Source organism: Artemia franciscana, chromosome 10, assembly GCF_032884065.1.
Source record: "Artemia franciscana chromosome 10, ASM3288406v1, whole genome shotgun sequence".
Classification (NCBI taxonomy): Eukaryota; Metazoa; Arthropoda; class Branchiopoda; order Anostraca; family Artemiidae; genus Artemia; species Artemia franciscana.
The window spans coordinates 4,352,934-4,380,389 of record NC_088872.1 but is presented as its reverse complement, the minus strand read 5'-3'; the positions used below and the strand labels follow the sequence as shown (position 1 = coordinate 4,380,389).

Genomic DNA, 27,456 nt, shown 5'->3' with positions numbered 1-27,456 from the left:
TAGTTAGTTAGAATTATATCTTTTATTATAGACGACCAAGAAAGGTAACTTGAGATAATAATCTTTCAAGAATAAGTTAAACAATTACTAAACACTATTCTAGGTAATTCTTATAAATCTATAAAAAAATGAAGAGAAAAAAGAAGAAAGGAAGGAAAGGGAAAGGAAGAGGGAAAGGGAAATGGAGATGTCAAAGTAAGCTACTCAAGCGAAATAATGTAAAATTTAGAAGCTCTATTATATAGATTCAAAAAATTACGTAGAGATGGAGTTTGTCAAACTAAACCTCCACCCAAGGTGATTCTCAGGGATTTTTTAAAAATTGATTAAGAAAAATTATGAAGAAAAAAGGGAGAATTTTTTTCAGGGGCAGCAACCGTGAAGCGTAATAACTTAAGTACAGAAACATACTTGGATTTAGATACTAAGATCAAGGCGATTCTAAGTGACTAACGAAGAAAAAAGGGCAAAACTTACTCAAGTGAAACAATTGTAAAATGTATAAGCGTTATTACGTAGATACAAAGAGATACATAGAGAGCTTCATTGTACACAGAGTCTGCTTTTCTTGTAGTGAAGCATATCCAGCAGCCCCAAAGTAGGAAGATCAGCTCACCTGAAATAAGCTCCAATTACTAGTTTTAAGACATATCTGTTTGTATAGGAGAAATATAGATTATACTTCAGGGGATATTAACTAGAATATAACTCTTCTGTGGTATTAATTCAAAGGGGGACCTCGCAGCTTGACTAAGCCGCTAATCGATTATCGTATTAAAAGTTGAATTATTAAATTATATAATGTTAATGTATCAAGTACATTCAACGGAAACTTCTTTGATCGTTAATATAGCATATCAAATCTAATTTGACAGTTTAGTAAAACACTTTTGAGCATTTAATCCGCAGTATCTCTTCTGCTATGGGAAGAACTTAAGATTCACATGAAACTTAGTATAAATAACTATTTCCACTAATTTCAAGTAAATTTCAATGATAATTAAATTCAAGATATACTTATTTAAATAGGAGATATATACTTTGGGGTTATTAGCTTAGAAAAAGGTAGCGATGACGACCGCATTACTTTTCCAAAATACAAATTAAAAAAGGTAAAACAACGAGGAATTAATGGAAGACAGAAATCTTACTGAAAGAATATTTCAAATCTCTATCTAAGAGCTGTCATCAACAAAGCAATTAAATAAATATAAAATTAGAAAAAAAGTTAAATTAATAAATTTTCATTGTCTGAAAATAATTCATCTTTGTTTTTTTTTAATTTGTATTACCTTAGAAATAAATGTTCTTAGGAATAAATTAAAAAAAGTAAAACAACGAGGAATTGTTTTAAAACAGTGACATTTTACTAAATGACTATTTCAGACCTATATCTAAGATCCGTCATAAGCAAAGGAAATAAATGAATATAAAATAAATAAAAAATTTTTTAGTAAAATTTCATTGTATCAAAATAATTCATCGTTGTTTTACTATTTTTAATTTGTATTACCTTGGAAATAAATGTTTTGTGGTATAAATTGGAACTGCAAAATTCAAGTTTGACGAAACATCCTGCCTAGTATAGGCTAATATTATGCAATTATAGGCAATTATGTCATTATGAACTCAAGATAAATTTTGTAGATGTTGAATGCAGCAAAATAATGTCTAATGCAACAGAACAGCAATTATTTTAATATTTACATCGTAGCATTGCTGGTTGGCAACACTTTTGTGTCAAGGGAAAATTTGGAAACCATATTACTTTAAATATATTCACATAGTTAAACTTATAATGTATTAGGCTACGATAAATGGACGGAACATTTACATTAAAGAATTTTTGTTGCTAAGGAAAAAAACATATGCGGGACAAAATATATACGCAATCAACTGTTAGAAAACTGGAAATATAGAAAACTGGAGACCCATATCAATTCTACCTATCTTTTCGAAAATACTGGAGAAAGTGGTACATAAGCGACTCTGTAATTTTCTTCAGATAAACAGGCCTTTTAGTCACACATAGTTCGGGATTTTTAAGGGTCACTCCACGTCTCCATCACCCACGTCTTACAGTACTTGGTTAAAAGTGTTAACTGTGCATTAAACTCAGGTCACATACCTAGGCCTACTTTCATTGACATTAGAGAAGCCTTTGACCCGGTTGACTACCAAGGGTTGCTTCATCAAATGAGAAGTCTTGGAATAAATAAATTTGTTTAAGATGGCTTGAGAACTATCTCTATGGTAAATCCCTTAAAGTTGTTTGAAATGATGTAGTCTCATCATCTTTTTCTGTGAAGTGTGGTGTGCCTCATGGCTCTGTGCTGGGCCCTTTATCTAGTTTACGTGAACATGATGCAGTTTTACCTGCAGGATATATGTATTCCTTCTTTTGCTGATGACACTAAGCTAACAGTATTTGCAAAATTAGTTGATGAGTTTATAGCAAAGCTAACAATACTCTCAAAGGACTGGAGGTGTTTACGAAACGAAGTTTGATTTGCGTGAATGTAAAGACCCCTAGAATATCAAAACTCCTATGCCTCTCCAAGGTCAGAACATAGTTTTCACTCTACTGAAAAATTTTTTTTTAATTTTTTCACTTTTATAGCTTTAATAAATAATTAAATAAAAAAAACACGTTTTATCAACTGAAAGTAAGGAGCTACATTAAAAGTTAAAACGAACAGAAATTACTTCGTATATGAAAGGGGCTGCTTCCTCATCAACGCCCCGCTCTTTACGCTAAAGTTTGACTCTTTCTCTCAACTCTTCTTCTTGTAACAGTAAAAAACTTTAGCGTAAAGAGCGGGGCGTTGATGAGGAAGAAGCCCCTTTCATATACGAAGTAATTTCCGTTCGTTTTAAGTTTTAATGTCGCTCCTTACTTTCAGTTGAAAAAACTTGTTTTTTCTAAATTTAATTTCTGAACGTTTTTGAATCAATGCATGTTTTGATTTTGGCTCTCCGCAGAGGAATAATTAAAACGAAATTTGTATTTTTATTTATTTTTGGCTAAATGGCTTTCTCATAATTTTGATCGAATGATTTTGAGAAAAAAAGAGCGGGGGAGGCAGCCTAGTTGCCCTCCAATTTTTTAGTTAATTAAAAAGGCAACTAGAACTTTTAATTTTTTACGAATCTTTTTAGTAGTAAAAGATATACGTACTTTATAAATTAGCTTACGCAAAGAACTTTTTATTCTCATGTTTTTATTACATATATGAGAGGGATCGCCCCCTCGTCAGTACCTCTCTCTTTAAACTAAATCTTAAATTTTGTCCCAATTCATTAAGAATGACCCCTGAATCACAAAAGCCATAGAATGAATAATTGACATTACTAAAAATGCTTTAGCGTAAAGAGCGAGGTATTAGGAGGAGGTGAGCCCCTCATATGGGTAATAATTTCTATTCGTTTTAAGTTTTAATTCTGCTCCTTACTTCCAGCTGAAAATTTTTTTTTCATATTTATTTTTTCACTGTTTTTTTTTTAAATAATGCTAGTAAATACTGCGCTTCCTTCATGGAAATTTTCTTCCCCAATGACAAATTCCTCGATGGAAAGCTCCCCCAGCATATCCCCCTCTTCTCAACCCCTCCCCCAACCAAAAAATCCTCCTAAAAACGCCTGTACACTTCCCCAATAACCATTACTATATGTAAGCACTGGTCAAAGTTTGTAACTTGTAGCCCCTCCCACGGGGACTGTGGGGGAGTAAGTCGTCCCCAAAGACATAGTTATAAGGTTCTATGACTACGCTGAATAAAATGGCTATCTCGGAATTTTGATCCGTTGACTTTGGGAAAATAACTAGCGTGGGAGGGGGCGTAGGTGCCCTCCAATTTTTTGTCACTTAAAAAGGGCACTAGAACTATTCATTTCCGTTAGAATGAGCCCTCTCGCAACATTCTAGGACAGCTGTGTCGATACGATCACCCCTGGGGAAAAAACAACAAATAAACACGCATCCGTGATCTCCCTTCTGGCAAAAAACACAAAATTCCACATTTTTGTGGATAGGAGCTTGAAACTGTCACAAAATGTCACAAAAAAAAATCACAAAATGGCCCATAAGTTGACATGGTATTCACGTGATGGTAAGACAGCAAACCTTATTGATTATGTTATTGTAAACAGAAGACTAGCAGGATCAATACAAGATACTAGGGTGTATAGGAGTGCCGTTATTGATGTTAAAAGTAAAGATCACCATCTAGTAGTGTCTAAGGTTAATTTAAAGCTGAAATTTCGGAAGAGTAACTCCCTCCCGGAAAGTTATGATGTTGGTAGACTTCAGGATGAAAATTTGAGAAAAAAATTCCAGGAACAGTTGAGTACTAAACTTGAGGGTTTAAAATTTGACAATGTGGAAGATGGATGGAATAATTTCAGAAAAACAATTTGTGAAGTTGCTGATGGTGTCCTAGGAAAGAGTGCTAAGACAGCAACTAGGAATATTAGTGAAAAAGCTTTAGGTTTAATAGAGAGTAGAAGGGGTTTGTATAAGAATTATCTGAGCGATAGGTCGTATGAAAACAAAAGGAATGTAAAGAAAGTGGAGAAAGCATTAAAATATGAACTAAGGAGATGTGAAATGGAGGCGATGGATAAAATTGCTGAGGATCTGGAAGATGCGGCTAGACGGCATAATAGTAAAATATTATACTGGCATGTTAATAAATTGAAAGGGAGTAGCCGATCCGGACTAGTCCCAGTTAAAGATAGAAATGGGGTCATAATTAGTGATAAGGAAAAAGTTAAAGAAAGATGGGTGGAACATTTTGAGAATGTGCTAAACCGAGATACAGTTGCAGGAAAAGATATAGATGAAAATGAAAAAGTTTGTGATACCTTGGATGTGAAGGAAGATTTGTTTAGTGAGGAAGAATTAGCGACAGTCCTAGAAGGATTAAAAAATAATAAGGCCCCAGGTGCTGATAGTATGATTAATGAGTTCCTTAAATATGGTGGCTCTGAGGTTAGGAATAAGCTACTGAAGATTATGAACATGATTTTTGAAAAAGGGGAAGTACCCAATGATTTTAGGAAAACCTTAATTAAACCACTGTATAAGAAAGGTGACAAGAGTGAATGTCGGAATTATCGAGGCATTAGTCTGGTCTCTGTAGGTAGCAAATTACTGAGTAATATGATACTTTTTAGACTGAGACATGCTGTAGACAAAGTTTTAAGGGAAGAACAATGCGGTTTTAGAAAAGGTAGAGGATGTGTCGACCATGTTTTCACTCTTAGGTTAATAATTGAGAAGTCCCTTCGTTGTCAAACACCTTTGGTCCTTAGTTTTATCGATTATGAGCAAGCTTTTGATTCTGTTGATAGAACAGCGTTAACAAAGGTCTTATCGTTATATGGTATACCAGAAAAATACATTAAAGTGATTTGCGCTATGTACGAGAATAATACTGCTGCGGTTAAGGTAGGAAATGAGGTTAGCAACTGGTTTTGTATTAAATCAGGAGTTAAGCAGGGTTGTGTTCTATCCCCCTTTATATGGATCATTTTGATGGACTTCGTCTTAAGGAGCACAGGAAAGGCAATTGGAGACCATGAAATCAAATGGGGAGGAAGAACGCTCATGGACTTAGATTATGCTGATGATTTAAGCATATTAGATGAAAGTGTGAGCAAAATGAATGAATTTTTAGAGGTTTTACGAGTTCAGGGTGCTAAAATAGGCTTGAAAATTAATGTTAAGAAGACTAAGTCACTAAGGTTAGGAATAAGTGAAGATGAACAGGTGACCTTAGGTAACGAAAAGATTGATCAGGTTGGGAGCTTCAGTTACCTTGGTAGTATTATTAGTAAAGATGGTGGGAGCAGTGAAGATGTTAAAAGTAGAATAGCTAAAGCTCAGGGTGTTTTTTCACAGTTAAAAAAAGTTTGGAAGAATAGAAAGATAAGCCTACAAACCAAGATTAGAATATTGGAAGCTACAGTGATGACAGTGGTCAAATATGGCTCTGAAGCATGGACACTCCGAAAAGCAGATGAAAATTTACTAGATGTTTTCCAGAGAAATTGCCTACGGATTGTTCTGGGTACCCGGCTGACTGACCGTATTTCAAACAGTAGGTTGTACGAAAAGTGTGGTTCAATCCCGCTTTCTGGGGATATAATGAAAGAAAGGTTGAGATGGCTAGGCCACGTTCTACGGATGAAGGATGACAGATTACCGAAGATTGTCCTTTTTGGCCAACCGTCTGGGGCTACACGGAAAGCAGGTCGTCCTTGTCTGGGTTGGGAGGATGTCATAAATAAGGATTTAAAGGAAATGGGAACTTCCTGGGAGGGTGTAAAGAGGGAGGCTTTAAATAGATTAGGTTGGTGGAGGAGCGTGCGTAGCTGTGTTGGCCTCAGGCGGCTTGGTGCTGCAGTGAGTTATTAGTAGTAGTAGTAGTAGAGCTTGAAACTTCTACGTTCTGATACGCTGAATCTGATGGTTTAATTTTCGTTAAGATTCTATGACTTTCAGGGGGTGTTTCCCCCTATTTTCTAAAATAACGCAAATTTTCTTAGGCTCGTAACTTTTGATGGGGAAGACTAAACTTTATTAAACTTATATATTTAAAATCAGCATTAAAATTCGATTCTTTTGATGTAGCTATTGGTATCAAAATTCCATTTTTTAGAGTTTTGGTTACTATTGAGCCGGGTCGCTCCTTACTACAGTTCGTTACCACGAATTGTTTGAAATATACTAAAATTTTAAGGAATAAATATCAGCGCATGTATATTAAAATGACAATGCACACTCATTTGTATTTTTTTTCAGTAAAATACAGATTATGTTCTGGCTTTGGGGAGAAAAGGGGGTTTAGAGCCCTGCTCAAATTAATTTCCGCTCGTTGTGAGTTTGACACGTCTATTTATTGTAATTTGTGTTCGTCTTGGGTTTCATTTATAGGTGCTCATTTGTTGTAGTTTTTCGCTTGGTAGATTATTTGAATCTTATTTTTGCTCATGTTTGGTATAATGGAGCTCATTACTTTTTTTTGAAAAAATTTATTTTTGGAGAAATTTTTTTAATTAATTGACAGAAAATGACAGCAAATATCAAAACGACAGCATAATGGTCATCTTACTTCAAAACATTAAAATCATAGAAGTGCCAAAACGAAAACTATCACAGAAATCACAAACCTCAATGGATTATATTTGGAAAGGAAAAACCATTACAGGAGAGTATAATCAAGAAAACTAGCATGATTAAAAAAACAAGTATGATTAAAGAAACTAGTAAATTAAAGAAAACAAGTATGATTAAAGGAGAGTGGCAAAATGCAAACAGGAACAGCGGACAAACCCATGATTTAAATATTTTTTTACATAGACAATGTGCCGTTTCACATATCAACGGTTTCCATGGCAAAAATTCACGAATTTTGAGTTAAACAGCTTGACCCTCCCCCTTACTCACCAGATGCAGCCTCAAGTCTTCTTGTTCCCTAATCTAAACATTCTATTTGAACTACAGAGGTTTTCATCCAGGGAGGATGCCCTTACCATCACAAACAGTATTTTTGTAACGAAAAACGGCTGCTATCTTGACGGGGCAAAAAACAGGAAAACCCCTCTGAAAAGTGTCTTAGTTTATGTACACGTAAGGGAGCTTAAAAAAAAGAGCTTGGGGAAAAATGTCTTATATCTTTGTTAGGTTAGAATCTTTTCCGATAAACCTCGTAACGGTAGGAAAAACAATTTTGAAAACTTATATTTTCTCGCTATACTGAGATTCACCATGCATTTATTGAGCCTTTAGCGAGACAACTAATTATAATTACTTTTTAAATTGTAAGAAATCGATTATAATATGAGTTATGACGTTATCGAAAACCCTTTACAAAGAATTCTCTATTCATATAGATGCCGTCAACTACCTCAATACATTTCTATTGGCATGAATTATATCATTTTGGGGACTTTTTTTTTTCTTCCTGTGAAGGTATATTTCAGCCTTCCAGATTGACCATCATTCTGAGTATATGTACGACCATGCTTGATGTTTGCGACAAACGTTTCAACCGTTAACAGAAAATATTCTTCTCAAAGGTAGGATTAGCTGTATGGTAAAAATTGTCCCTTTTTATTTTTACCTAGAAAAATACAATTTTTTATGATCTCTAGACGTCACCAGTTTTTCTTTTTTTGTGGCCTCATTTAAATACTGAACTTAAACGTTAATTAATAGAAGGTTTCCAAATAAATCTTAACAGTGTGACGAAATCGAATTTGAATGACCATGTTTTGATTACACATAAAAAACGACGCAGTGGTTAAAATAAAAAAAGGAAGACAAGCTGGCATAATAAAAAACAATAAAAAAGAATTCAATTTAGATCAATCCTGGTTATTCATTAATCTTCATGCATTAATATTTGCCAATTTAAACCCTTACATTGATCCAATTTGCTCAAAGTCTCAAATCCCGTTAGTCATATCTACTTGTAAGGGAAATATCAGCGTAGTTTGGTCACCCCCCCCCCCCACAGAAACAACTTAGTAAATAAAACCCGAATGAAGTTTCGGACAAAATGCATCAAGATACCAAGAATTGGACGTTTGGGGTTCAAAACGCACTTTCCAGTTCATCTAGTCCTTCCCCCATACTGACAAATCCTCTCATTTCTGTTAAAGCTTTAGCTCCACATACCTGGGAGCTCTGTTATCCATTAATGATTTATTCCATAAGAACTGCTCAATTTTAACTCTGCACGACACAAGAAAATAGGATCACTCCATGCTAACCTAATCAGATGTTCTTTCTCAGCCGACTCAGATTTTCATCAAACATTAAATGGACAATGGACTACCTCAAAATAATTAAAGCAATTTTATGAAAAATACAGTTCACAACACGGCACAGCTAGGGATTTAAAGTAATTTCAGTTGATGTCAACAGAGATACATAGGACTAAAGATGCTTCAAAGTATTCGTGAAAGTACTTTTCTGTTCCCCCTAGCAACGATCTGACGTTAATCCTTAAATGGTCTTTAAAGTCTCAAATTGATGGAACGTTGTGGCAATTTTGGCTAAAAACTGCTTTATGATAACGGCTGAATAAGAGGATGTGTTGTCATGGTGAAGCACCCAAAACTGATGGTGCCAAAAATCAGGTCTCTTTCTGCAAACTCATTCACACAGTCATTTCAGCTCTTCGAGGTAGTAAACATATCTGACCCTAGGGAACTCATTCTCTTAGCCCAATTTCACATAAGTAAATAAGAAAATCATTAGCATGGCTATGATATTTGATTTTGATATTCTGTTTGTTTTTGTTCATGGCAATGTGTTTTTTTCCATTCCTGCTCTGTTCCCTAGTCTGAGGGCCGTACTCGTAAATCTATGTTCCGCTTCCCGTAATCAAATTTTGAATATCTAAATTTTCTAATCAATCTTGACAAACGCGCTGACGATTTTCCTTCTGTATGACATGATTTTGGGAACGATCTACGCACTTAGCTTTGACATCTCCGACACTTGTGTGACTATGAGATGCACTGTTTCTTGGTTGATCCCGGTGACTTTATTGACATCCCTAAGAGTCTGGCAACGATTTGAAATGGATTCTCAACTTCTTACACACAAAAATCAATACGAACAGTGGAGGGGTGTGCCGAACGCTCATTGTTCTTCGTTGAGACCCTGCAATCAACTTGAAGAGCGAAATTATTTTCAGAAAAAAGTCTCTGTACAATTGGCTCATCATCTTAAGAATTTCGAAATTCGCTTTCAAACAGTTCGTGGTAACGAACTGTAGTAAGGAGCGACCCGGCTCAATAGAAACCAAAACTCTAAAAAATTGAATTTTGCTATCAATAGCTACGTCAAAAGAATCGCATTTTAATGCTGATTTTAAATATATAAGTTTCATCAAGTTTAGTCTTACCCATCAAAAGTTATGAGCCTGAGAAAATTTGCCTTATTTAAGAAAATAGGGGGAAACACCCCCTAAAAGTCGTAGAATCTTAACAAAAATGACACCATCAGATTCAGCGTATCAGAGAACCCTACTGTAGAAATTTCAAGCTCATATCTAGAAAAATGTGGAATTTTGTATTTTTTGCCAGAAGACAAATCACGGGTGCGTGTTTATTTGTTTGTTTTGTTTTGTTTTTTTTTCTTTTTCCCAGGGGTCATCATATCAACCAAGTGGTTATAGAATGTCGCAAGAGGGCTCTTTCTAACGGAAATAAAAAGTTCTAGTGCCCTTTTTAAGTGACCAAAAAAATTGGAGGGCATCTAGGCCCCCTCCCACGCTCATTTTTTTGCCAAAGTCAACGAATCAAAATTTTGAGATAGCCATTTTGTTCAGCATAGTCAAAAACCATAATAACTATGTCTTCGGGGATGACTTACTCTCCCACAATCCCTGATGGAGGGGCTGCAAGTTACAAACTTTGACCAGTGTTTACATATAGTAATGATTATTGGGAAGTGTACAGACGTTTTCAGGGGGATTTTATTTTGTTTGGGGGTAAGGCTGAGGGGAGGGGGCTATGTTGGAGGATCTTTCCTTGGAGGAATCTGTCATGGGGGAAGAAAAATTCTATGAAAAGGGCGCAGGATTTTCTAGCATTACTATAACAAAACAATGAAAAATAAACATGAAAACGTTTTTTCAAATGAAAGGAAGGAGTAGCATTGAAACTTAAAACGAACAGAGATCATTACGCATATGAGGGGTTCTAAAAATACTTTAGCATAAAGAGCGAGGTATTTAGGAGGAAATAAATACCTCGCTCTTTAGGCTAAAGTATTTTTAGTAATTTCAACTATTTATTCTATGGCCTTTCTGATTCAGGGGTCATTCTTAAAGAATTGGGACAAAACTTACGATTTAGCGTAAAGAGCGAGGTATTAACGAGGGTACAAACCCCCTCGTATACATAATAAAAATATAAGATTATAAAAGTTTGTTACGTAAGTTAATTCTTAAGTTACGTATATTTTTTACTAATAAAAACGTTCGTTAAAAATTAAAGTTCTAGTTGCCTTTTTAAGTAAACGAAAAATTGGAGGGCAACTAGGCCTCCTTCTCCACCCCTTATTTCTCAAAATCGTCTGGTCAAAACTAAGAGAAAGCCATTTAGCCAAAAAAAGAATTAATATACAGATTTCATTTTAATAATTTATGTGCGGAGAGCCAAAACCAAACATGCATTAATTCAAAAACGTTCAGAAATTAAATAAAAAAACAAACAATTTTTTTAGCTGAAAGTAAGGAGCGACATTAAAACTTAAAACGAACAGAAATTACTCCGTATATGAAATGAGTTGTACCCTCCGCAATCCCTCGCTCTTTACGCTAAAGTTTGACTCTTTGCCACAATTCTATTTTTTAAAACAATTAAAAGCTTTAGCGTAAAGAGGGAGGGATTGCGGAGGGGACAACGCATTTCATATACGGAGTAATTTCTGTTCGTTTTAAGTTTTAATGTCGCTCCTTACTTTCAGCTAAAAAAATTAGTTTTTTTTATTTAATCTCATCAAAACTTGTTGTTCCTCAATATCTCGATCGATTTCCGTTATCCCCCAAAAAAATACACACGTTTACAAAAGCAGAGCTACAATCAAGACAACCTGGTCTAAAGAACTGAAAATAACTGAACAATTCGGTGAAACGTAAACATACATTGCGAAACTGCTATCACTCCCCCAGTTTTGCAATGGCCTTCCGCTTCTAATAACTTTGTAAATTTTATTTTCAGGCCCCAGACGCCTGTGTTTGTGTTATCAACATTTGATTTTTTTAATGGCTATGCTTCGCTTTAAAAAATATGTCAAAAACTCTATGAAACCAATTTTAAAGGATTATATGAAAATATTTACTTTCTTGTGACCTTTAATCGAGCGTAACCGGGATGATATTATTTTCTTCCACTATTATTCAAAATTAAATTTTGTTCCTTTTCCACTTGAAACCCCAAATATGATGTGCCTTGAGGTATTTCGTTTATCAAATTATTATGGGTGTCAGGGTCGTTTATTATATTTTGATTACTGGGGTGCTAGGGAGGGAGGGGGGCATTCTTGGTACTAAATAAAGCAAACTTATGATAGCTTATAAATGCTATTGAAATTCTAAATCCATACAAAAACAGTGGTAGAAAACTCTTTTCTGTCATTATGCCGCCACAACAAACCTAACCCACTTTACTTCCTAAAAGTTAAATATGCATTTATCTATATGCTGTTAGGCTTCAGCAAGTTGACGCGGTAGATGAATTGATTCATCCACATCACTATAAAACGAATATTCTTTCTAATACATTTGTGGCTAGGGACTGCAAAGTAACTGAAGTAACAAGCTTATAGTATTCCCTGTTAAATAGTGTTTAAATGCTTATTATTATCTTACCAGTGCAAATGCTTGTATCCCACCAATTTATGGGACAAACGAGTACATCAGGAATTTCTTCTTGCAATTCAACCGCAGCTCTGAGATCTTCTAAATGTCTTGAATCCACAGGGAAGGGGGGATTTGCCGCAGTCCATGCCGAGAGATATACCAAACACACGAGGATAATAGGCAATAGCCAACATCTCGCCAGTTGAAAGTCACTGAAGTTCGCATTCGTGGAATTTTTATTACGGAATGTAAGGGAAACCCTGAAATGAAAGCATGGAATTATAATGATTGGAAATTTGCCCTAGTGAAGGGAATCTAGTTTTAAATAATGTTTGAAAAAAGTACTGGGGCAGGTTATTGCTAGTAGAGTATTAGCCACGTAACGACCACTTTGTTTCTATTAAAATATTATAGATCTTGTATTTGAAGATAATTCAGATCTTAAATAATAAGATTTTATACCTTATTTAAGTTTTTACATTTTTCAGATGAGGTTACATTTAAGGTAAAGTGAAAGAGAAAAAAAATTTGAGTTAAACCACAATTTTTGTTTAATTATTAACAAGCCGTAAGAATCATGAAAAAACTGGGGGCAACAAGAATGTCTAAAAATCTGCTTGCACGAATTATTATTTTTTATAGGATGATTTTAAGTCTGGAAAAAACTTTGTTGTATGCACATAAGCATGTATTAGTTTCTCTGAAGAACTGGATTATAGAAGGATGAGGTGGTAGGAGGGGAGACTGCGTGGGAAAAGTATTCAGAAAAGAGGGAAAGGGTGTAGACAGCCAGAAAAATATTTAGATCAACTTCTGAGTATGATTTATTTTCCCTTGCAAGAAAGCGATTATGCCTTGATCGATCCAGTAGATTCAAACGAAGTATAGTAACATGGGAAAGGAAATTTATTTCAAATCGCCTCACCACTTTTCTACATAATTATTCTACAGAAACAGTTTTGCCGCAAAGATAGACTTTGTCAGTGATAGTTCTATTTTAAAAGAAAAAAGTAATAGTGGAAAAAAGGGAGTTGTTTAGCTAAGTCATTTTGTGAAGTAGTAGATAGTAGGTTGATAAGGTGGTTATGTTGGTAAGAGGTGCATAATAAGGTTCAAGCTAGTTTTCAAGACGGTTATGCTGCTGTACGCCACATCTTATGATTCAAATTCAAGCAAATAAATTTAAGAATCCCAGAAAAGGTGGTTGTGTGCAACTTTTGTGGACTTGAAAGGTGTACTGGATACTTTTCCTGAAATTCAGTGAAGGGGTGCAAATATCAGTCAAGAAAACTAATCATCATTAACTATGATCGTGTCGAGGAAAGCATCCATTTTTGGATACTAACTTTTGTGGCAACTTTTGTGGACTTGGAAGGTGTACTGGATACTATTCCTGAAATTCAGTGACGGGGTGAAAATATCAGTCAAGAAAACTAATCATCATTAACTATGATCGCGTCGAGGAAAGCATCCATTTTTGGATACTAACTTTTGCGGCAACTTTTGTGGACTTAGAAGATGTACTGGATACTATTCCTGAAATTCAGTGATGGAGTACAAATATCAATCAAGAAAGCTAATCATCATTAACTATGATCGCATCGAGGAAAGCATCCATTTTTGGATGCTAACTGTTGTGGCAACTTTTGTAGACTTGATAGATGTACCGGATACTTTTTTTGAAATTCAGTGACGGGGTACAAATATCAGTCAAGAAAACTAATCATCATTAAATATGATCGCGTCGAGGAAAGCATCCATTTTTGGATACTAACTTTTGTGGCAACTTTTTTGGACTTGATAGATGTACTGGATACTTTTTCTGAAATTCAGTGACGGGGTGCAAATACCAGTCAAGAAAACTAATCATCATTAACTATGATCGCGTCGAGTAAAGCATCCATTTTGAATTGAGGTCGAGTAATTCACCACTTTGGGCAAGAAGAAAGTATTTGGGGAGGAGGCAATGGCTGGATGGTCCCTAATTTTGCTCTAACAGTGGAAATACAAAAAAAATGTGGGTCATATCATGTATGAGTGAAAAATTGAGTGAATTGCAAAAGGAAGTGTTTGGAGATTGTGGTTTTGTGAAAGTTTGGCTGGTGAGTATATCGTCTCATCAGTAATTCGTAAGTATGTTAAGGACGGGACAATTTCTCAGGATAACGATGAAGCACATAAATTGATTTTTGGAATTTCTGTAGGGTTTTTGTGTATGCAGTGTGAACTTGTTAGAAACGATTACTCCCATTTTATTTCCATGGCCCTAAGGTTTTTAGATGAATAAAGGTTATCATTATTTATTATTGTTGTTGTTACTCCAAATACAAAGAAGGACAGTACTTAACTCATATACCATATTTTCAAACTTTTGTTTAAGCGTAAAATAGTGCCATTTTGACAAGTTTTTATCTTTTGGCATGCTTCAGATCAATATCATTCAGGTGAAATTCAGATGCAGCCACTGAGAAATCCAGTACTTGTTTGAAAAGTATGATGTGACCGAAAAAATACTTTCGTTCTTTTTACTGGCTTAAGAATTTCATAAGAAAGAAACAATCAGTTTTCTTTACTGGCTAAGAGTGTTTATAGCAACAATTAGTTAAAACAACATATGGTAAAAAAGGTGATGTTCTTATACTTTCCAATACTGTTGGAATCAGCCTTCTTTTGCAAATAAAATAAAAAGACAAGTCTCTTCATAAGAAATAAAGTACTACATTAAAACTTGAAAAAAACAGAAAATATGAAGTATATTGGTTGGGGGGGGGGCTCCCAATTCTCAATTCTACTCTTCATGCTAGAGTTTTATTGGGCTTTAAAAATCCTTTTTATTCCAATTCAACGGCTCTTGTGTTTGAGCATTCTTAGGAGAAAAGGTCAAGCTTTAACATACAGGTCAGGAGCTTAAGAGGAAGAGCCCCTTATACATGAAATAAATTTATTTTCACTTTAACTTCATTTGGCTATTTACTTTTATATGAAATAACTTGTTTTTGTTTATTTAATTTCTCTACGTTTTAAATAGTATACCAGGTTTACACTAAATGCGTGAGTCGCTACCCACCCCTTTGAATGCGACTCTTTAAGTAAAAACTTATCTTTTGCAGAGCAATACATCGAGAGAAAGAGGTCATTTTGTGTACTGGTGGAGGGTACTAAAAAACGAACTATTTTTGTACAAACTTATTCATTTACTTTATGTTCAAAGATTTATTAATGTTCTTTAAAATATTTTCCATTGGAGTTAATACGCTTGTCCAATCTTCTATTCCACTGTTTGAAATATTTCTGAACTTTCTCTTTCGTGATGTCTGACAGTGCCTCTGTCGTTTTATTCTTCACTTCAGCAACGTCTGCAAAACATTGTCCTGTCTTGTCTCTTTCAATCGAGGAAGTAAAGGGAAGTGGCAGGTGGTAAAGATAAGGTGAGTAGAACACAGTGGTCACAAAGTTTTTCATTAAAACTGGCGCACAGAAAGGGATGTGTGAGCATTGTGAGTATTATCATGATGGAAAATCCAGTCCCTCAGTTGCCACAAAATATCTTTTGCGCTGCATGTTCTTATGTAATATCCTCAAAAGTTTCAAGTAAAATGCCTGGTAAACTCTATGACCCGGTGGAAAAAAATAGTGAATGGACGTCTCATCTTGCATCAAAACAACAATTGAGCGTTGTTTGACCATTAGACATCAATTGGTGAGCATTTTTAGGAAGAGGCAAGTTTGGAGTCTTCCATTGAATTGATTGTTGCAAAGTTTCAGGATTATGTTTATAGCACCATAATTTATCACGTGGCGTTGTTTTTATTGTGTAGTCAGTATTCAAGGAACAGATTTTGCCGCCGTCCTTCTTGATAATTAATCACGTGGCGTTGTGGAGTGACATGCATGAGAGGCGTAGCATAAGTGGGAGACAGTAACAACGGCAATCAAAGGGTTAAAATTAACCTTGCACTTGATTCCCATTTAATTGGACAATCTGTCTTGGCTTTTTCTACAATTGGCCATGACTTTGACTTTTCCCACAACTATTCCCTTTTTTTAATTCAAAAGTCATTATTTTTAAGTTATTTCTCTGGAGCCAAGCCTTTTTCTATCCTCACTCGCTCTTTACTCTAAAGTTTGGCTTTTTTTTATTTTAATTCTTTAAGAAAGACTACTCAAAGACACCGGTCGTTGAATTTGATTAAGAAGTGTTTTTAAAGATCTTTAAGACTTTAGGGTAAAGAGCGAGGTTTGGGAAAGGGGTGACCTTCCTCAAAAACAAAAGAAATTTCTATTCGTTTTAAGTTTTAATATTGCTCTTTATTTTAGTTGAAAAATATTATTTTAAAATTTTTGTTATTAATATAAAATTTTTTGATTTCACCTTTTGTAACACAAGCATCCAAAATCAGAACATCGGATTAGGTCAAAGGCTACTAATTTTTTTCAATTGATGTTGTTGTAACAACTCCACTGCCATATTTCAAGGCAGCGATTGAGCCGTAATGACCCATGAATTTACACCGAAAACGGGGGATTATTGTCAAAATACGAAATAAGGGATATTTTTTAGTAAATAGTTAGCTTTGTGAACCCTAAAAAAAGAAAAAGAAAATATAACGGAAGAGAAAGGAAATTCAAACAAAATAGGTGACGCGATGGATAGACAATGTAGGATAGGAACAAATTTCCGATTGAACATCTTTGTAAATGTTTACGTGAATGAGCTGGAGAGAGAAGACCACCTCGTATTGACCTTTTTGACCTTTTATACCAATATCTTGACTTTATAGTATTCTGAATTTCATTAAAGTTTAATACATAAACGATACAATAGCTCAGAGCTAATGTCTTAGGAATACAACGGTTGATTAATGCAAAATAGAGATAGTTGATGATCGTGGTGACTGCTACATAATGTATGTTTAGCCCTTTTTATTTTCCCGTTTGTTAAGAATGACAGATAAAGATTAGGTATAAAGTATCACCTTCCCCTCATTACGAATATATACAAGTTATCTGATTTAGTAGCTAAATCACCATCGCTGCTTAAATTTAAAAATAATTTTAAATGATTTGTTCTGTCAGGTTACAGTAGGGGGCTACTCCATTATTTTTTAAATTATTTAGTGAATCTTGTCCCTATCTCCAGTTACTTTTTTCCTTCCCATTCCTCTTCTTTCTCTAATTGAGATGTTTGCGTGAGGTATCGAATTCTACCTCTCTCTATACCTTGATTAAATGCTGGTGTCTAGTGTAGTGTGTCAATCCAATAAAGTTAATTACAGACTGGCTGGATAACAGGGGAAAAGGATAAGCATAGCAAGAGAAATTATAATGTAAATTACTAAATGAAAAGAGAAAATCGAGCAAAGAGGAAATCTTTTCGAGGCGATTGGTCTTTTGATCCAGAGTCTGAACTAAGTTTAAAGAGCCCAACCATAAAGATAATAATAAGATACAACGTACAACGTGTTCCAAGCAGCCGGGCGTACCTTATGATGGTTTGAAAATGCCCAAACACCTTCAACGTAATATGTTGTTCCGTTGGAACAACATTTTCCAAGCAGCCGGGCATACATTACGATTGTTTTACGAAGGTCTCCGTATTTACCCGCAAAGATGTTCTTTGACTTTGACCGTACGAAAGCCAGCTAGAAGTGACCTCAAGGCCGACCAAAGAAACGATGCCAGTCTGAGTTCCTGACGTTGGTAAATATTAGACCGAGCCAAGCGCAAACGCTTGCCATGTACCAAACCAGATTCAGGAAACAGACGTCACTCTCTACGGCGAACAGTATCCGGCAGGAGACATGAGTCAAGTAAGTCAAATACGACGCAGAACCTACCTCCATGCTTTAAGAAGTACTGAACCACTTGTGATTGCAAACCCCAAATGGCGTGTCCACTTCACAGATGCACATGATAATATAGACGGGTCAGGAAAATAGGATATTACCTGGAAAAGTGCAAGGAATTAAACAAGTGATTTGCACAATTTTCAGCAATCAAAAAAATCCACAAAAAATTGTTATTAAAATTTACACCCAGAAGAAGTTTAAAATACAAAACCTAACTACAACATCATGTACCCTGCTACAACTAAGATAACAAGTTTATTCAAACAATAGAGGAGAAAAGGACAAGAAATCATTGGCGTAATTTCGTCAAAATCCTGGTGGTTGGGGGGGGGGCAAATTTGGAGCCAATTTCCCCAAATCAAGTGAAAATGAAGGTTAAAACTGAAAAATGAGCCGTATAATACCGTAAAGGCAAAGATATACTAAAGAAAACTGATCCGTTGCTGCGGATTCTGCAGCCTTATCTTAGTATTGACAAGATTTTAGAAAGAAAACTAAATTTAAGCTGGGAAAGCTGGGGGCCTCGAAGCAGTTGCCCCCCTGCCAAAAAGAAAATTACTTCCTCGTAAAAAATACATTGAAACAATTTTTGAATACATTTCAAAACCCATTCTTCAAATCGTATATTAAAGTTACTCTAAAGACATACCCTTCAACATTGTTCAGTGTTAATAGCTAAAAATCGAAAACAGGTAACTACTGTGTCACTAAAGAAGGTATGGCACAAATGGTATGTCCCCCATACCAGATGGGAACCCATAATCCTATTTCCATTTATATTTCTGCAAGCAAAGTAGACGAACCTGCGTGAAACTACAGCTCTATTGTTTATTTGGGAATGCCTATTGGGTCGAGTATGGTTTTTGCACGTTCCCTAAAGATAAATCATTTTGGAGAAAAGGCAAGAAAAGCTTATGGCTTTCTATCACAAAAAAAAATCCGGTAGATTCAATCCCGGCTATACAATGCTTTTGGTTATACCTCATTTTCTAGCTATGTCTTGATATTGGAATATCTTTTCCGTAAGTGATAAAAGACAGCTGCGCTCAGATCATTATAAATATACAAATTCGGCTCAATTGAAAACCATGGACAATGAATGCGTCAGTTTCGCGTCAGTTCGGTGCTGCAGATCCCATTACAGGTCTCATTAGGCGTCAGATGGGACTTTTAAAGTCAAGTGAGTCCAGTAGCCTTGCCATCGTTATTCGTCCTTAAATGTCTTTGTATACTTTTATAGTACTTATGTTTTTGTTCCTTTTTGTTTCTTTTATTTACTCCATGTTTGGGCATGTACCATTCTTCGAATGGGCAATAAATTTATCTATCTATCTATCTATCTAGAATGTGACTTTTCTTGAGCTCAGGATTATAAGCTTACTCACTTAAACGAGTCCTTTTTTTCTTTCTTGAGGCATTTTAGCCTCTCCTGGAAATGAGTCACAATTCTCTGGTGCTCTTTTGTTAGCTGTCAAATTTGGTTATAAAAATATGTTTCAACAATAGTCTGTGCAAGATGTATACTGTACTAAAGCTAAGTTCTAGTATGCTACGATGAATTTAATAAACGGCTGATATTCTTGGAAACACAAAATATTGTGTGATCATCATCATTCTCGGTGAAATTTTACAGAAGAGATACAAATTGAAAGAAATGTGATCAACCATAAGGAAATGAGTAACATGCCTCCCATGTATTGCTTTTTTCGCTTTTTTATTATTTTTTTTCCACCGACCCCTTCTCATTCAAGGCATGTTCATAAGAACTTAAGAGACGCATTCGATCGAGAAGTGTAAGCTCTAGTGCCTTTCTAAGGTTACAAATGGAAAAGATAGGCCCATTCTGTGTAATTTTTAGCTTGTTTGCGCATAAATTTATTCTTCAGCTCTGACTAAGTTTGTTTTTACGTTGGCCAATTTTTTTTGCTCGTTTTTGTACAGAGTTAAGACTTGCCTTTTTTTGAACACAGTCAGGATTTCACTCATTTTCCCTTTTTTCACCCGGCAACTACACTATCCTGGGAATGGACTGGAGAGTCAGGCAGAAGCTTTCAAGGATTGTTTGGAGTGCCAAGTGGACCTCTATTCAAAATATGGAGAGAGGTAGAGGTAAACAGAAATCGTATGTGTATCCATGCTATCAAAGTATCATATCTGAAATATTTCAAGAACAGCTTGGAGAGAGGGATTGAAAATTTTCATTTAGTGTTGGGCAAAGAGGAGGCAGAGCATTTTGAATTTTGTATTTCAAATTAAGTGTTTAGGAGGAGGCAATGATGGGGCCATAGTTCCTTGTCTCTGATTCGCCGAATAGTTTTGGCCTACTAGCGCAGTTGCTATTAAAATCTGTTCACGATTAAGGAGTAAGGTAGATCGAAAGACAGTACACATGCAAAAGTAGCCAAGCTGTGTATGAGCAATGCCTTGCGATTTGAAACTTTCAAGGAGTGTCTGGGGGGTTACTTGAATATCACATTTTTCGCTTAGTGTTGGATCATTTTTGTCTTTGATCATTCAAGCCCAACAACTTTTGGAGCATAATAAACCTGTGGAGCTTAGAATATTTGCTCGGTCAGGTCAACTGGTAAATCAAAAGACAATATATGGACCCATTTTATCAAAATAATGCGGCTGTAATGTCCCATGAATGGCTTGGGATATTGAGCTGAAACATCTTTTTAGTTTTGGAATGGGATACTTCGACGTCAAACTATTTGTTTGCTCAAGAGATGAAAGGGCAAGAAATTTTATTCCGATGTACCTAAGATTTTGAACGTCTCTTGTACGCTTGAAGGTAAAAGGGTATATTAAAAGGGACATTGTATGTCACCGACGACAGAACATTAGAGGATTTAGCACTTGGAATTTTCATTTTTGCAGAGGGGTAGAACTACTATTATTTGTAGTATTTACTTAGTTGTTAGTAGAATTTATTTCTGCTATTTTTTAGTTTTAGAAAGGCTTTTTAATTGTTGTCTAAAAAGTTTTTCGGAAAATATATTTAAAACTTACTGCAAAAAAGACAATTCAGAAAAACAGAGTTTACACGAAACTAAAATCCCGCTAGTAGTTGGGGCTTTTTGGATTCGATGAGCCAGGTATTTCTTCGATTCCCAGTATCGGCACTTTTTTTATGCTACTGGGATTTAAAGTGGCGAAACCCTATATAGGCCAGTGTATTCTCCTGATGAGCCCTTGTGTTGGGTTTTTGCCTCTGAATTATTTGCCTTTATTATTTTTTTTTCTATTGTTTGGTAAATGACGACTTATACTTATTGACGACATGACTGCCTGTCCATGGATTATTCTTTATGGTTGATTGTGTATGGCTATGCTGTTTGACCTATGTGATTGTATGGATGAGTAGGGTTAAGGCCTCATTCAAGTGCTGGTCTATATTAATCACTAATTTAGGAAAACAGTCTTCCTTTTCTCCTTCTGGCTCTCTTTTTTTTTCTTTTTTTTGTGTTTGTGCTGTTGCATTGGTGATTTCTCTTTTCATGATAATAGTTGATTGTTTACCTTCATTTACATCAAGAATCATTAATGGAGTGTCAGGAATTATATCTCGGTCATTTATTCTTGGTCTATTTAGTAGGTTCTCGAAGTTGGCTACCCACCTCTCGTTAATCTTCAAAGGGTCTGTCAAAAGGACTCCATTCTCGACCTCTACTATATTAGTCCTGTTAGGCTTGACTCTAATCATCTCATTGGTTAATCTATAGACTCTTTTCCAATCTCCCTTCTTGGCTGCTTCTTCCACCAAAGCTGCTTTGTGTTAAATAAATTGCACCTTGTTGGCCCATGCCCTCTTTTTTACTTGTTTGTCTATTTCTCCATATGATTCTTGCAGAACCATCAATTCAGATACGTCTGAGGCCGACAGAATGGAAAGTTTGGCTGATTTTCTTGCATCAATTAGTTCGTTCTGAGATCCATCTTTCCTTCTTTTTCTTCTTATCGCCTAATTTCTCCTCTGCAAGTTCTCTGTATGTGCTTTTCAGTTTCTCCCACTTACTTTCGACATCGGTATTTGGTTCTAATTCCGATTGCAGGTCTTCAAATCTATCTGATAGTTCTAACTGGAACATTCTTGTTGTTCCTTTTCGTTCAGTTTCTCAACGTTGAAGGGTTTGTGCGTCGTTAGTTTATTGATTTTCTTTGTCACTTTTAACTTTAGATGGATCTTGGCAACCATGAGCCTATGGTCTTATTGTTTATAAGTGCCTCGAGAGCTTCTCACATCGAGTAGACTCTTCTGCTACTAGCGTGAGAAGACGAGGTGATCAATCTGTTTGCGCGTTCAGCCATCTGGTGAAGTCCATGTGTATTTGTGGATGGTCTTGTGTTGCAATAGTGCACCTCCTAGGACAAGGTCGTTGTTCAGGGCAAATTTGAAAAGTATCAGTCATTTTTGTTCATGTAATACATTCCATGTTGTCCCGTGACTTAAGAACAGTAAGTGTGACGAGATACGAACGTAACGTAAAACCTTATTCGAACTTTCTGTTGGGATACCCCACTGAAGCAAATGATGAAACCAATGGATGAGACAGCAAGAAACGAATTACCATCAATGGACTTTGACTGTTCTTGGCTATCTATACCCCTTGCATTATCTTTCAAGCATGAATCCATTTTTGTGCCACGCATATCCATATTTTAAGCAAACGGAACTCACTTTAAAGCAAGTATTTGATTATTTTCGTCTCGTTTAGAGGAAAACCACAGTTTGAGGTATTCACTTGAATATTTTCTTCGACTTTTGAACATCAGAACACTTCACGTCACCGTGAAAGTACGTGGCTGGTCCGTGGCATACTGTTACCATTATTAACATTTCTAAGTTATTTTCAACGATTTTCCTACAAAACAAGATCTAAGAGCTCATATGGCACTTGTGACGAGGCGAGAAGAGCTAAGAACCAAGAGATCATATGGTATGAGCTCTAACAAAATTCTATGAATCAATAGATTGATTTAAAAAGGAAAATAAGAGGCTTAATGCCGGTCAGGATTTAAAATAATAGCTCTGAGTCACGATGTCCTTCTAAATATCAAAATTCATTAAGATCCGATCACCCACTCGTAAGTTATAAATACCTAATTTTTTCTAATTTTTCCTCTCCCTTTAGCCTCCCAGATGGTCGAATCTGGGAAAACGACTTTATGAAGTCAAATTATGCAGCTCCCTGACATGCCTATCAATTTTCATCGTCCTAGCACGTCCAGAAGCACCAAATATGCCAAATCACTGAACCCCTCCCCCCAACTCCCCCAAAGAGAGCGAATCCAGTAAGATTCTGTCAATCACGTATCAAGGACATTTGTTCTATCCACCGAGCTTCATCTCGATTCCAACACTCCAAGTGTTTTCCAAGATTTCCCCCTCCAACTCCCCCCAATGTCAAACGATCTGGTCGGAATTTGAAATAAGAGCCCTGAGACATGAATTCCTTCTAAAAATAAAATTTCATTAATATCCGATCATCTATTCGTAAGATAAAAATACCCCAATTTTCAAGTTTTCCGAGAATTCCGGTTTCACCCTCCAACTCCCCCCAACGTCATAGGATCTGGACGGAATTTAAAATAAAAACTTTAAAGCACAAGATACTTCTAAATATCAAGTTTCATTAAGATCTGGTCACCCTTTCGTAATTTACAAATACCTCAATTTTCAAAATTACCCCCCCTCCAATTCCACCAAAGAGAGGAGATCCAGTCTGGTTATGTCAGTCACGTATCTTAGACAGGTTTTTATTCTTCCCATCCAGTTTCATCCTGATCTCACCGCTTTAAGTATTTTCTAAGATTTCCGCCCCCCCCCAACTGACCCCCCCCCCCCCCCAATTACGCTTGATCTGGTTGAGATTTAAAATAAGAGATCTGAGTTACGAGGTCTTTCTAAATATGAAGTTTCATGAAGATCCGATCACTCCTTCGTAAGCTAAAAATACGTCATTTTTTCTTATTTTTCAGAATTAACCCCCTCCCCCAATAGATCGGATCCGTTCCTATTATGTAAATCACGTATGTGAGACTTCTGCTTATTTTTCCCACCAAGTTTCATCCCGATCCCTCCAACCTAAGCGTTTTCCATGATTTTAGGCTCCCCCACCCCAAACTTCCCCCAATGTCACCAGATCCAGTCAGGATTTAAATAAGAGCTTTGAGACACGATATCCTTCTAAATATCAATTTTCATTGAGATCCGATAACCCGTTAGTAAGTTAAAACTACCTCATTTTTTCTAATTTTTCAGAATTAACCGCTCCCCCACCCCCCAAAGAGAACGGATCCGTTTCGGTTATGTCAATCATGTATCTAGGACTCGTGATTATATTTTCAACCAAGTTTCATTCCGATCCCTCCGCTCTAAGTGTTTTTCAAGTTTTAGGTTTCCCCTCCCAACTCCCCCCAATGTCACTAGATCTGGTCGGGTTTAAAATAAGAGCTCTGAGCCACGATATCCATCTAGATATCAAATTTCATTGAGATCCAATCACTTGTTCGTAAGTTAAAAATACTTCATTTTTTCTAATTTTTCAGAAATGACCCCCCCCAACTATCCCAAAGAGAGCGGATCCGTTCCGTTTATGTCAATCATGTATCTAGTACTTGTGTTAATTTTTCCCACCAAGTTCCATCCCGATCCCTCCACTCTAAGTGTTTTCCAAGTCTTAGGTTTCCCCCTCCCAACTCCCCCCCCCCCAATGTCACCAGATCCGGTCGGGATTTAAAATAAGAGCTCTAAGACACGATATCCTTCTAAAAATCAAATTTCATTGAGATCCGATCACCCGTTCGTAAGTTAAAAATACCTCTTTTTTCTAATTTTTCAGAATTACCCCCCCCCCTCCCCCAACTACCCCAAAAAGAGCAGATCCGTTCCAATTATGTCAATCATGTATCTGGGAGTTGTGCTTATTTTTCCCATCAAGTTTCATCCTGATCCCTCCACTCTAAGATGTTTTCCAAGATTTTAGGTTTCCCCCTCCAACTCCCCCAATGTCATCAGATCCGGTCAGGATTTAAAATAAGAGCTCTGAGACACAGTATCATTCCAAACATCAAATTTCATTAAAATCCCAAGACCCATTCATAAGTTAAAAATACTTCATTTTTCTATTTTTTCGGTATTAACCGGCCCCCCACTCCCCCCCCCCCCAGATGGTCAAATTTGGAAAAAGACTATTTCTAATTTAAGCTGATCCCGTTCCTGATACGCCTGCCAAATTTCATCGACCTAGCTTACCTGGCAGTACCTAAAGTAGCAAAACCGGGACCGACAGACAGACAGACAGACAGACCGACAGACAGACCGACAGAATTGGCGATTGCTATATGTCACTTGGTTAATACCAAGTGCCATAAAAACCTATAAACCATATAAACTAAAATTTATCGTTTAAACTTAAAGGAAAAATTCCCCTACCGTTTATTCTGAAAAAAAAAATAACCTTACACCCGTTTAAGCTACAATTGACCGTTTAAACCTGAAGGAAAATCCCCAATTCCGTTTCTTCTGACAAAAAATAGCCTTATAAACAGTATTAACTAAAATCCACTGTTTAAACTTAAACAGAAATTTCCAAAAGCGTTTTTTCTGATGATTCGTGGCACTCTGAGGCAACCATCGTCATCACTTAAGCGTTTTCACGATGTTTGAATATCCTGACTGATGTTTTTATTTGAACAGTGAGATTTTCCAATCCATTATTAGATCATGAAACTCCAAGGCATATCACGTCACCTTGGTTTTATGTGGCTGGGTAGTGGCACATCATCATTTGAGCGTTTTCAGACGTTTGAATATCCTGAGATATGTTTTTATTTGAAAACCGGGACTGAAATTTCCTCATATTTTCTCTTCAGACTTCGAGTGGCAGACGTGGTTTTCATAGGAAATAACAAATAATTATGAAATTACCAGCTAGTGAAATTATTTGTACAGTGTGAATGTATTTGACCGATACTATCACTTACTCTTAAAGTTTAAATTGTACCGTATTTTTGCCTACGCTTGGGTCCGTTGAGGGGGGATGGCTTTTAGAATTAAACCCAAGGGGACACAATAATTGTGACTTAACTCCACATTTGGTTCCTTTTTTAGTTGGTTTTATTGTCTCTGCTGCTTCACTCCGATCATGGATCTTTATGATAGGGGCTCTGTTTAAATCACTCGTATTTTCTCTTAAGGCCTCTGGTGACATATACGGCTTTCGACAGAAATTTAAAATGAGTGAAAAATTACCAGCTAGAGAAGCCATTTGCATAGTACGCGCCCGTAAAAAATAATTTTCTTTTTTCATGCTAGGTATTTCAGTAGCTTACCGGGGCTGAACAATGTAAAGACACATGCGGGAATAAATGAGGAGAAAAATATTGAGTCAAATAAAATAAACAAGAATGGAGGGAAACTCAGTTTTGGATGGTCAAGTATGAAACTAATGGAAGAAAGAGCACCATTAGTACACAAAGAAATCTAAAAAACACAACGAAGATCCGGGAGAAGGATCTAAGATATACTAAAAAGGATCCACAAAGAGGAAAATAAAAGACTAAGAAAAGTAGAATCCCACTATAGTGATTCTTACCGTTCCTTGAGAAATGACAGAAAAGATTCCTCACCAGCGCTGAGTCCACCTCCCCATCGGGCCAACATTTGGAGACCCCCCAAGCTACTCCTCCAGGTGGCTCCAAATCCCAATGAATTTCATACTAGAGAATATTGGTCCCCATGAATCTAATGTGGTTTTGAGAATGTATTTGTGATCCTCCATGCCCCCACGAACCCACCAGTTCCTTAGTCCATGTTCTACCAGCTCCAATTCCGGCTCCACCACTACATCCCTCGGTTATATCAGTTCCAATTTTCCTGTCTCCCAACCAGTTCCAGTTCCAGACTCCATTCCACTGATTATAGCTCCGGTACCACCAATTCCAGTTCCATCAGTTCTGGTTTCCGTTCCGATACTTCTGCCCCCCTCCCGATTTCATCGTTCCATCTCCACTAATTCCACGCCGAGTTCCACCGGCTCGAGGATTTTTTTATACGGCTGCCCTCCTAGTACCCTGTGGCTGGCCATGGACAATAGCTAGTTTATTCTATGTTTCAAAACAGTATTATTTGTACTTTGGAAGGATATACACTTACATCTTATTTTAAAAAGCGAAGAATAAAATATTTCAAGAAAGTATGTGTACATGACAAAGTCATC

At 36.2% G+C, this 27,456-nt stretch overlaps 1 protein-coding gene across 1 annotated transcript in view; it reads right to left on the bottom strand.

The window, feature by feature from the left end:
* LOC136031680 (probable G-protein coupled receptor CG31760) overlaps window positions 1–27,456 on the bottom strand; it is a 342,470-nt gene that overhangs the window by 145,410 nt on the left and 169,604 nt on the right. The window contains exons 9-11 of the mRNA XM_065711357.1: window positions 18,221–18,330; window positions 12,393–12,643; window positions 478–616 (exon numbers count right to left, since the gene is read on the bottom strand). Of these exons, the coding sequence (XP_065567429.1) occupies window positions 478–616; window positions 12,393–12,643; window positions 18,221–18,330 (500 nt within the window). The remainder of the gene's footprint in view (window positions 1–477; window positions 617–12,392; window positions 12,644–18,220; window positions 18,331–27,456) is intronic.